Source organism: Canis lupus, chromosome 27, assembly GCF_048164855.1.
Source record: "Canis lupus baileyi chromosome 27, mCanLup2.hap1, whole genome shotgun sequence".
In the NCBI taxonomy this organism is placed as follows: Eukaryota; Metazoa; Chordata; class Mammalia; order Carnivora; family Canidae; genus Canis; species Canis lupus.
In genome coordinates this window covers 9,690,031-9,702,474 of record NC_132864.1, presented here as the reverse complement: position 1 = coordinate 9,702,474, position 12,444 = coordinate 9,690,031, and the positions used below count along the sequence as shown (strand labels likewise).

Below are 12,444 nucleotides of genomic sequence, written 5' to 3'. Positions count from 1 at the left end.
CATGTGGCAGGAGCATCAGTAAGGGCGCAGGCAAGCAGCTTGGGTCCCCGCGAGGAAGGAGGTCAGCGCAGGAGCGTGAGCTGGGAGCATCTGGAAGTGGGGTGGCATTGGGGGGCGCGTGTACATCTCCCAGGCTATTGCGGAAGCAGGTCTGCTGGGGGAGAGGGTATTTCCTCCCCGAAGAGTTAGTGAAAACACAGGGGAGGGAGGCGAGACCCAGACACATAAAGGGATATGCCTGCACCCCAGCGTCCCAGTCCCCGCTCAGAGATCCCGCTGTGCTCTCCTGCCTCACGCACACAGACACACACAGATGTGCACACGCCTTTATCCGCCCGTGTCCCTCGTTAGGCCGCTCTGCACGTTGCCGGCCCCGCCGAATGATCTATCCATCTATCTGAGCTTTCCGCAGCAGATGCACGGGACTGTGAATTCCAGATGTCCTCAGATCTCCAGACAAAAAAAATCAGGGGATGACCTGAAATCGCGGTGCGGGGACAGACTACCGCTCGCCCCGCCGCGGCCACAGGAGGTGGCGAGGGAGGGGGTCCAGCTCCATCATGAGTCGCGGGTCCCCGCGCGGAAGCCTCCGGGACGCGAGCCGCAGGGAGCGGGGAAGGGAGGCAGCGAACCTGCGGAGCGGAGTCGGCGAGCGCCCGGAGCCGTGCCCCCCGCCCCCCGCCCCCGCCCGCGCCCGCGCCCGCGCCCGCGCCCGCGCCCGCGCCCCAGCCTCTCTCGCCCCCAGCCATCCCGCACCCGCGCCCCTCCCGCGCTCCGGGCTCGGCTCCCGCCCGGCTCGGCTCCCGCCCGGGGAGGGGCCCGGGGAGGGGCCCGGGGCGGGCCGGGGGCGGGCCGGGGGCGGGCCCTGGGGGCGGGGCGGGCGGCGGCTGCGGCTGTGGCTGGAGAAAAGTTGTCCGGGCCAGAGCGCGCGCTGCCGCGGGATCCGGAGCGGCCACACGGCGCCACGGCCCGCGCGGGCGCGACCCCCGGATCCGCAGCCGGGCCGGCCGACTCGCAGCTGGGGGGCTCCCCGGGGCATGGGACAGCCGGCGGGGCCCGCGGGCCGGCACTGCGCCCCGGGCGGGCGGAGGGCGGCCTGAGCTGCCGGGACGCAGGATGCGCTCCGAGGGCGCGGCCCCCGGGCCGGTGGCGCCGCTGTGCGGGGCGCTGAGCCTGGTGCTGGGCGCGCTGCTGGGCAAAGGTAAGGCGGGGCGGGCGTCGGTCCCGCCGGCGCTGGCGCCGGGGAACTTCCCGGTCAGAGTGAGCCCGTTGCGGGGCTGTCGCGGGCCCCGGGGCGGGGAGGGGGAGGGCTCGGGTCCTGGCGCTGGCGCCCGGGGCGCCGAGAGGCCCTGCCCTGGCCAGGAGGACCCAGTTGGGCGCCGCCTACCTGGGATCGGGGCAAATTCAGAGGTCCCACGTCTCGGGATTCGGGGTGCTCTCCGGGGCTGGGGGGCGTGGCGGGGGGCACTGTATCCCCCGCGCCCGAGTTCCGCGCGGGCCTAACCCATGCCCTGCAGTCACCCTGTGCAGCGGGGAGCCGGCATCCTTGCCCCCTCTGCTCCCCCGGGCCGGTCAGGCAGGGCTGGAGATCCGGGAGGGCGAACCGGGTCCTTTGCGCCCCGGCCGCGGGGTCCGAGGAAGCGACCTCGGCCCCCGGAGGGACGTGCGCTCAGAGCGCAGCTCGCGGGGAGCCCGGCTGCGGCCGGGGTGCCCGGGGCGTGCGGAAAGGGGGTGGGCGCGGCGGCGGGCTCCCGGCAGTGCGGTCCCCGGAGGCCGCGCGCCTCAGTCTCCTCATCTCGGCAATGGGGGGACCGCGAGCTGGGGAGGCCGGGAAGGCTGCGGCGAGGAACGCCCGGAGCGCAGCGGGCTCGGCGAGGGTAGCGGCGGCTGCGGCGGCGCGGCCGGGGCGGGGGCCGGGGCGGGGGCCGGGGCGGGGGCCGGGGCGGGGGTGCGGGCGCCCGGGCGGAGCGGCGCGGGGAGCGGGGCGGGGGCCGGGGCCGGGGCCGGGGCCTGAGGCGCCCTTCCCCGCGGGGCCCGGTGGTGGGGCTCGCGCGCCGGGGCCGCGGGCGGGCGGGGACCGCTGCGCGCACAGGGCCGGGCTGGGCCGGGCTGCGCGCCGGGCGCCGGGGAGGACCGAGGCGCCTGCGCCCGCCAACCGCGCCGCGCGGGGCGGGGGTCCCGGGTCCGGGGGAGCCGCGGGGCGCCCGCGTCCTGCACCTTCGCGCCGCGCCGCCGCTTGGGCCCAGCCGAGTCCAGCCGCCGACCTCCCGGCTCTCTCCCGCCAGAAGCTCCGCGGGCTGGGCTGCAGATGCGTCGGGAGAGACAAGTTGCCACTGGAGGTGAAAAAAGTAGCAATGGTTTTCCCAAGTCCTTATCCACCGCCTGAGAGTCCCAGGAATTGGCGTTCCGCGCGGCTGCAGGTTCTCAGGCGCACCGACTGGACAAGAAAAGCTGTTGGCAGTAGCGCCCCTTTCTTGGGGAGCTCCAGGTAGCAGCAGCTTGTGTGCGCGCTGAAAGACATGGGGACACTTTCCAGTTTGGTGCCGAATTGAAAGAGCAAACAGGAAGCTTCTGGTGCTTTAATTCTGCTCTGAGCTCTGGGTTCTAGCATTTGTAAGACTCAGTTTCCCAAAATGTAAAGTGGCCATAAAAAAAAAAAAAATCCCTTCCCCAAATTACTTCCCAGGGACTCTTTGATGGTAAAGAGACTTGGTGAATGGAAAACGCTTTGTAGAGCAAGGTGGTGTCATTTTATTTTGTTTTTATTTTATTATTCTTGTTTTTTAAGGATTTTACTTATTTATTCATGAGAAACACAGAGAGAGGCAGAGACACAGGCAGAGGGAGAAGCAGGGCTCCCTGTGGGGAGCCTGATGTGGGACTCGATCTCAGGACCTCAGGATCAGCCTGAGCTGAAGGCAGGTGCTCAACCAGTGAGCCAGCCGGTGCCCCAGGTGGTGTCATTTTAAAGTGAGCAACGGCTGGGTCAGAGTTCCTGATTTTCTCCCCACCTTTGTAGAGGATTTAATCAGGCAAGAACTTTGAATGTTCCTTTTAAAGTAAGTTGTGAGCCTCTCTTAATTAAATTCCTTTTTTTCTCCCCTGTCTAGAGGATTTTAACTGTGATTTAGAAGAGCAGCCATGTAGAAGAGGCTAGGAGCAGCAATTTGGTTGGAAAGTGGAACGGGGACTTTGTTTTAAAGATGCTGTTCACACAGCAAGGGTTGTGGGTGATGAAGATGGTGGGGATGGAAGTGTCCCACCCCTACCCCTTTCCTGGCTTAGTGCCACCTTCAGTTTCCTCTCCTCACTTTGGCCTAACAGTTTTCACCTTGTGGTTTGGGGGCCTGTGGTCCACAACTCATCCTCTCGCAAATATTTTCCATTGTTTCCCATGACCAAAAACCCGGCACCACATGTCTCCTCTGATTCCTCCACAAAGAAAATGTTTACTCCGTGAGATTTCTTATAGAAAGGAAAGTTTCCTGACCCTCATTTAAATGTGTGCTGTCTTTAAAATAAATAAATAAATAAGCCACCTCAGACTCTTCCTGCCTAAGGATTTAAGTGCTGATTTCTAGGATCCTCGAAACCACTGATCAATTTTTAGTACCAATTGTATGTTTATTTTCAGCTGTTGGATTTAAGGCTCTGCAATTCTTCAGGCCTTGGAGTGGAGTCATTGTTCCTGGGAGGTTCTATAAATAGCCAGGGCATTGAAAGATTTAGGATTTAAGACCTAAGGTTTAAGGCTTGGGTAGGTGAGGTGAAGTGTCCTTCAGTTAGAGGTTGAGGTATTGACTGACAGCATATGGAGCGGCAGAAGGGCCTTGGTGGGCTGCGATGCCATCAGCGTGTACTAATGGTTGTTCATGACATGAGGGACCCCTGGGAAGGTCACACAGGACAACAACCTATTCTGAAGTTGTTGGGGCCAGATGTACTTCAAGACTGAGAATGATGGAAATCTTTGAATAGCTGGCTAGCTAGACTCAAAGGATCACGTACATCTATTGTAACACCCCCAAGCTGGGTATGGTCGCACCCTGTCATTGCATACATGGGCCACTCTGCACCAACTGTATAAGGACATAAGGGAGGATAAGACCCTAAGCAGCCTCACTTCACTTTAGATCAGCATTGGCCACAAAGTGAATGAAGATCAAACAAGCAAACCTTTGGGATGTTGAGTTTCTGATAAGGGATTTGGGGCCTATGTCAGGTTTCATGAGTAGAAAGTAGGGTGGAGAGTGACCCAGGGTGCATACTGACACCAGAGAATGATGATCATGCTTTGTCCTTCCTACATACACAGCACCCACACCCACTTGGTAGACATAGTGCACACGGATGTCCATTCCTGTCTCAAGTTGAAAGTCTGCTGCATTAAAGCTTCTTAGAAGTGATTTCAGCTTCTTGGAAGTCATTCTGTTAAACCACCAGACTCTGGGCTTGTTTTAATTCTTTTCTCCGTAGCCACAGCTTCTGACTTGTGCTTGTAAACTTCATGACCTGCAGACACAGACAAGCATTGTTTTGTCCATACGGTGTCATTTTTTAAAAGTGAATGAGCTCCCCCAAATTGAGAAGATTCACATATAAAGCAGAGTTTCCAACTTCCCTTAAGAGTAAGGGTGCTTGGGAAGCCCCAGTGGCCCAGCGGTTTAGCGCCGCCTTCAGCCCAGGGCGTGATCCTGAGGACCAGGGATCGAGTCCCACATCGGGCTCCCTGCATGGAGCCTGCTTCTCCCTCCGCCTGTGTCTCTGCCTCTCTCTCTCAGTCTGTGTCTCTCATGAATTAAAAAAAATAAAATAAAATCTTAAAAAAACACAAAAAAGAGTATGGGTGCTCTGTCAACCTTGAGTACACATGTTCATATGGCTACAAAGCTGAGCCTGGGAGTGCCTCCTGGGTGGGGTGACTATTCAACTGCTTTTCCCTCCTCACTGTGCCCCACTAGCCACTTGGGCCTCTGGCTCTTCTTCCTTCATCACACTGTTCACAGTTAGCTTAATGACAAGAGTGGCTAGTGTCAGGCAGAAAACTCAGAACTCTCAATTATATTAGTAGTTAGCACCTCCGTGAGCAGAGGTTAAAATAAAGCCTCTGCATGCATTAGATATTTCATACATCCATAGTCATGAGGAGCAAGGTTAATAAAAATGAGTCTTTGGTAATATTAATTGGAGTAAAAGAGAGTATTACTGAATTAATGGAATAAATGGAAAGTCTGATTGATAGAACTATTTTTTTACAGCAATCCACTTTGTTTAAAAGTCAGATTTATTAAGATATAATTTGCATACAGTAAAATTCACCCTTTTGAATACAATGATATGCTTGGACAAATTTATGTTGTCATGCAAACACCACCACAGTTAAGGTATAGAATGTTTCCATCACCCCCACCCCCAAATTCTTCTGTGCCACTGGGTAGCCTGCCCACAGCCCCTGGCAATCACTGATTCCTTCTCTGTCCTTGTAGTTTTGTCTTTTTCATAATTCCATAAAAATGGGATCCTGCAGTATGCAACTTTTGAATATGCTACCTTTTGCTTAGCACAATGTGTTTAATAAATATCCACCTATATACAATACAGAGATTGTTCCTTTTTAATGATGTGTGATATTCCATCAAATGACTGTGTCACACTTGTTCATTCGTTTCCTAGTTGAGGGATATTTGGATTACTTCTGGCTTTTGGTAATGATGAAAAATGTCACTATGAATATTCACAAACAAGTCTTCATGTGGACGCAGTTTTCTATTTCCTTTGGGTAAATGCCTAGAGCTGGGATTGCTAGGTGGTGTGCTAACTGTATGTGTAACTTTATCAGTCTCCAAACTCTTTTCATGCATAGTAACATTTTGCATTCCCAGCAGCAAGATATAAGAGTTCCAGTTGATTTTTACCTCCAGCACTGCTTACTGTTCTCCATTTTGTTTTCTTTGATTTTAAGAGTTTTAATAGGTGGGCAGTGGTATTTCTTTGAGGTTTTAGTTTTCACTCTTATAACTAATGATGTTGAGCATTATTTTTTTGTGCTTATTTGCCATCTTCTGTCTTTTTCAAACCTCTGCCTATTTTTTTTAATTGGCTGTTATTTTCCTATTATTGATCTTTGAAGGTACTTTATATATATTATGGATGTGAGTCCTTTATCAGATACATGTTTACCAGAGATTTTCTCCCTGTCATGTCTTTAGATGAGCAAAGGTGTTTAATTTTAATGAAGTTCAATGTATTAATTTTTCTCTTAGTAATTTGGTGTCACATGGAAGAAATATCTGCCTAGCCCAAGGTCTTCAAATGTTTATAGTGTTGTTCAGGTACTTCATATTCCTGCTGACTTTTCATTTTTTTCTTTTGTCAGTTATTGAGAGGAGTGATGAGATCTCCACCTAAGTTTTGCATTTGTTGATTTTTCACTAAAGTTCTGTCAGCTTTTCCTTCATGTGTTTTGGAACACAGTTTTAGGTACATACACACTTAGTGCTGTTGCATCTTCTTGGTGAATTGACCTCCTTATCATTATGTAATATCATTCTTTATTTTTGGAATTTTTTTTGTTTTGAAGTCTTTTTTGTCTGATATTAATAATAGGCACCTCAGCTTTCCTTTGATTAGTGGTTTCACTGTAAAATCTTTTTTTAAAGACCAGTCTATGTCTTTATACTTAATGATGATTGTTGGTAGACAGCATGTAGTTGGGTTTTGTCTGTTTATTCAATCTGATAGTCTCTGTCTTTTAATCATTATGTTTAGACCATTTATATTTAATGTGGTTATTGATACATTTGTATGGAAATCTACCACCTTGCTCTTTGTTTTCATTATATTACACACATTCTTTACCTTTCTTCTTCTTTTTCTGTGTATTTTTAAATTGGATATATATTTTATGATTCCATCCATCTCATATATTTGCTCGCTATTTATATTATCTCTTTAAATATTAGCCACTGCTCTCAGACTTATATATACATCTTTAATTAATCAAAGCCTATATTCAAAATATATTATGCTGTTTTATTTGTTGTGTAAGAAACTTAAAACAGTGTATCTCTAATATTTTCCCCTCTATGTATAATCCTTTTCAAGTGCATACATCTTATACCCTAAGTATGGCTAAGAGAATTAATTAGAATTTTTTTTGTATATACTTTGAGGAAGGATAAAAATGCTGTTTCATTGGCTCGCTTTGGTTTCCAGGTGGGTACTTCTTGTACCCTTGAAACTGTTTTCTCTGCAGGACTTTTTCCTTCCTGCCTATGTGCTGAGCCAAACAAAAGTGTTTAAGCACCTTAGGGATTTAGAAGTTAACTGCCTTTAAGGAGAGAACAAAGGTGAAATACAACTCAGCCAAGTCTGAATTAGCAAAATTTCCAGGACAATGGTTCTAGATACTCTCCCAGAGTTACTGATTCCTTGTCTCCTTCAGTGTGCACATTGCTTTTTTACTGATTAAGGATGTTCTTAGTGGTATGAGAGCAGTGTTAGGTTCACACCTGCAAATGTCTCGAATGCCGAGGCAGTTGGAAGGCTCCATAGAAGACTGTGTTTTCTTGACATAAAATGCCTTTTCTTTCTTCCTCAGCACCCTTTCTGTTGTCAGCAACACACAGAGCTGTCACTTATGGATTAGTTTGGGAGGCTCAGCATCATAGAAGCAGGAGCTTAAATTTGAGCCTTTGTTCTGCCATTCCCTGGATGCATTGGTCAGAAGCCTGTTAGCAGCAGAAGCCTATCAAGGCCACCTGAGAAATAGGGATCTGGAGCTCATGATCTTGAAGGTAAAAGACCAGGGTTCCTAGGGGGCAGAAGTTGCCTGTTCAAGAGTACCTGTTGTTATAATTGATGCCTTGCTTTGGGGTGCTCCAACCACTTTATTTGTTTTTATCTCTATGCTCACATTTTAAATTCTAGGGAGAAAGAAGCCCAGAATGCTGGCTGAACTTTAGAATCACCTGGGAAGCTTTCAAAAATGCTAACCACTCCTCCCCCCCTACCCTACCCCCCCTGGCCCCGCCCTAGCCGCCCCCCCTCCCCCGCCCCAGGCCCTACTCCAAGCTGATTGAGTCAGGATCTTTGCTAGTGGTAGACAAGAAGTGAGCAGAGATGCATGATTGGTCATTTTTATTGTTTAGAAGCTCTTTTGATGATTCTACAGTGTATTAAGGAATGAGAACAGGTTTCCTAGAGCCTAGAGCCATCTCTGTCTAGAAAAGGCTAAGGCAATTAGACGGACACTTCTACCATTTCGTATTTGGGGGGAAAGAGCATTTCTCCCAGAGAAAAATTGAAGAACTGTTTACAAAAGACGATGGGATGGGGACTGGATGCAAAATCAACCAATGTCCATCCAGCCTGTTTTATTTATTTATATTTATTTTTAAGATTTATTTATTTATTTGAGAGAGAGAGCAGGAGCATACAAGTGGGAGGGGCAGAGGGACAGGGAAAGAGAAGCTCAGTCCCACAACCCTGAAATCAGACCTTAGGTGAAATCAAGAGTCGGATCCCCCCAGTGGACCATGCTGCCCAGGTGCCCCAACAGCCTCAGTTTTATTAGATTGAAGTTATAACACCCACTTTGTAGGATTACTGAGAATGTTGCATGAAGAGCCGGGCAGGAAGCCCTTCACTCAGGAGGTTAGTATCCTGAGGCTGCTGTAACCGGTGACCGCAGACTGGGCAGCCCCATTCCACAGAAGCTTACTCTCCCTCAGTCCTAGAGCGAGACACCCCAACTCAAATGTGGGCAGGGCCGTGCCTTCTCTGAAGACCCTGGGGGAAGATCCCTCTTTGCTCTTTCAGCTTCATGGACTCCTGGTGCTCCCCGGGGGCAGGTGTACATCCCTCCAGTCTGCTCTCATTCTCACATAGCCTTCTCTGCCTACCTTCTCCCTTCTGTCTTAGAAGGGCACCTGTCACTGATTTGGGGTGATATTCATCCTGAGATGCCTGCCTAACTTACACCTGAAAAGACCCGTGTTCCAAATCGGGTCATGTTCACGGATTCTGAGTGGATGCATCTCTTGGTGGCCACCATTCCACACACTTAGGTAAGATCATGCACATAGGAAAGTTCAGTAAGTCATAGCTATTCTTACATGCCGACTTATCAAAGCCATGGAGGAGAAGAAACATTGTGACCCAGTCGAAACTATACATGGATATATTGTTTAAAGATTTTATTTATTTATTCCTGAAAGACACAGAAAGAGAGGTAGAGACAGAGGCAGAAGGAGAAGCAGGCTTCCTGCTGGGAGCCTGATGTGGACAGGATCATGCCCAAAGGCCAAGACAGATGCCCAACTGCTGAGCCACCCAGGCGTCCCTCCAGCTTTACATTTGGTTCACACAGCACACCCAGGGAAAAGAAAGTGACTTCCCTAATGGTTGTAGAAAAAGTGAGTGGAGTGCATCTCACATTGCTCCCTCGGGTTCCCGGCCCAACTGTGAGCCCCTCACTGTGATGAGAAAGAATGGAGCTGAGAATGGGTCAGGCCTGGGACACGCTGGTCTCAGGAGCCTGACCTCATCTCCACCGCAGTGATGAGGACAGAGAGTGAGAGGGCCTGGTGGCCCAGAGGCAAGTCGGGTGGTGTGAGACACGGGAACAGACACCGGCCGGCAAGTCTGTCCAACCAACCAAATGAGTGACACAAAGGAAAGCGAAGGTCAGCTGGATGGCTTTGCCTGTCACAGGTGTAGTCAGAGTCGGAGGAGCAGTCCACCTGCGGCTGTATGCACACGCAGGCCGCCCACCTCCCCAGGCACCTGCCATGTACAGTGGCTTCTTGTTTTGTGTTTGCTTTGGCTCTTGATCTTCCCTTCATTCCTTCCTCCGACGGACTTCCCTTTGGGACCAGCTGTGGACCAGGCACCCTGGCCCTCCTCGGAGACTAGGGTCCTTCGTGCTGCGCTGGAGGTGCCCACCTGGGTCCTTCAGGGGCTCTGGCTGGGTTCCTAAAGCTGCCAGAAGCTATGCATCAGCAGTGGATAGCAACTCTGAGAGGCTTCCTGCTCTGGCCTCCTCATTTAGGAAGGAAAAAAAAAATCCTGGGGAAAGTCCTCATTTGGGGGCAATTTGTTCTGCTGCAGCTCTGTTTCCTCTTTCCTGCTTTCTAAGCAGTGATGTGCTCTTTTCTTCATTTTTTTTCAATCTTTTGGGCCAGTACACAGCCTCAGGTGACCATTTTCTTTATTTTTCCCCTTTTTAATTGTAAGCAGTGACTTGACTCCGAGAGCAGACTCTTTGCATTTTGCCTTGAAATTCAGTGTTTTCATCTATTGCGCAGATGTCCTGATAACAAAATGCCATTTTTTTTAATTTAAAGACTTTATTTATTTGAGACAGAGGGACAGAGAGAGAGAGAGTATGAGTGAGGTGAGGGACAGGAAGAAGCAGACACCCCGCCAAGGAGGGAGCTGATGCGGAACTCGATCCCAAGACCCTGAGATCATGACCTGAGCTGAAGGCGGACGCTTCACTGACTGAGCCACCATTTTCTCAAGAAAATGCCATTTTCTTGCCAGAGTCTGTGGTTCCCTGCTATTGTTCAGCTGTCTCCCTGGCCGTGGCCCTTGGACACCTGTACCCTGCCACCTGTGCCATGGGTCCACCAGCAGTGGCTTTGGTGGGGAGGTGGCCTGGGGGCTCACTTTCTCATTCACAGGCAGGATGTCTGTAGACATCAGCTTCTTACCTGTCCTCAGTGGTCTGGGATTTCTTGGTCAGGTGTTTTTTTGTTTTTGTTTTTGTTTTTGTTTTCCTCTCAGATGTCTTAACCTCCTGTTCTCCAGGCACACATGTTGCTAATGGTTTGGTCCTATCACTTCTTCATGCAATTACTGCTAGTCCTGTAGAGACAATCTTTAATAATTCTAAAGGAAGACCAAAATGTCCACCATCCACTTCACATAGCAGCTGCATCTTGGTTGGGGAGGCCCCCTTCAGACTCTTCTTGAGGCAGTGAGATCGCGTTGTCCTCTGTTTAGAATCCTGTAGAGGCTCCCGTCATATTCCAAGGCACCCTTCTGGCCTTATCTCAACCCCCATGATCTCACATATGCACTCTGTTCCATTCCCATTGGCCTCCTCGCTGGTGAGGAGGCTCTGACCTCAGGGCCTTTGCACCTGACTGCTGTGGGGAAACATCCAGATATCTAATTCAGGTCTCTGGTCACAGGCCATCTTCTCATAGAGGAGTCACCCTTTGTCTGTGCTATCTGCTCTTATCCATTATGGCAATTTCTGTGCCCCTTCCCTATTTTGTTTTTCTTTGTCTTATCACCACCTGATAAAATGCACAGATTTGACTTATTTGTTTATCTATCTTCCTCTCCTCTAGAATTTAAGCTGTGTGAGAACAGAAAGTGCCTGTCTCATTTGCTGTTGTATCTATCTGTTTTGCTTAGCGGCCCTGGTGTCTGGCACATAGGAGGCTCTTCCTACTTAGTGAGTGAATGACTTCATTCTGTCTTCGGCTTCTCACACTGTCTGTCTTTCACACTGAGTAAATCTCTTAGATCCTGCTAAGGTCAGAAAAATAGGGAGGTACGTTTTCACATGCTGGACATCTCCAGATGGCCACATTTTATGAAGGGTTTCTAAGTGAGCACAGAACCCACCACTATTCCTTCTTTCACCCAGTTGCTTCAGAGACGTGTTCCTGTTGGGTTCAAGGTGAGAAAGTTTGTCCAGGACTGTGATGCTCAGATGTGCTGGCCAGAGGTGACATTTTCAAGTTACCAACTTTCTTTCTATGTGGCATCCTTTTCTGCGCATCACTGCCTCTTCCTTCCTGGTGAGATTCGAGAGGGGCTCCTTTGCTGATAATGCTTCCCAGAGATGGCCATATGAAAGGAATCAACTTAAAACAGAGACCAGAATTTCACTGTAAACAGGGAAAAACATCCTTGATTAGGACTTTCTCTGAACAACTGAGTGGATTACTGAAATAATGGCAAGTGATTGCACATGGGTACAAGATATCTTTTGGGGGATGATGAAATTATACTAAAATTAGTCATCAGATACGGCTTGATCCAGGTGTTCAATTATGACATCAGTTTTGTTTTGTATTTTTTGTTTCTTTGTTTTAGTTCTTTTCTTTGCCTGTTATGGTGTGGGTTTCATTTTTAGGTTCTTTGTGATAGCTCTTGGCCGTTGCAAGTTCTGCCCCTTGCTGAGGTGAGGCACCCAAGAAACCCAAGAAAGGCCATACTGTGTTTTGTTTGCTCTGGTTTGGTTTTAAGACCTGGGGGAGGAGTTTTTGAGGGCTAAAAGTGGGGTGCAGAGGAAAAAGGTGAGTGATTAGAGACAAAACAAGAATCAATATTCCTACATTTCCAAATTCAAGAGTATGGGCAGCACAGGTAGAGAAGACAGAGAGAAGTCATACAAACAAGTTGTGTCTCTTTATTGCTCAGAAA

General features: G+C 49.9%; 1 protein-coding gene across 1 annotated transcript in view; it reads left to right on the top strand.

Moving 5' to 3' along the window:
• The first annotated feature begins 914 nt into the window (after positions 1-914).
• Positions 915-12,444, top strand: part of TMEM132C (transmembrane protein 132C) — a 301,608-nt gene continuing 290,078 nt past the window's right edge. Inside the window, exon 1 of the mRNA XM_072802147.1 lies at positions 915-1,201. Coding sequence (XP_072658248.1) covers positions 1,117-1,201 — 85 coding nt within the window. The 5' untranslated portion in view covers positions 915-1,116. The remainder of the gene's footprint in view (positions 1,202-12,444) is intronic.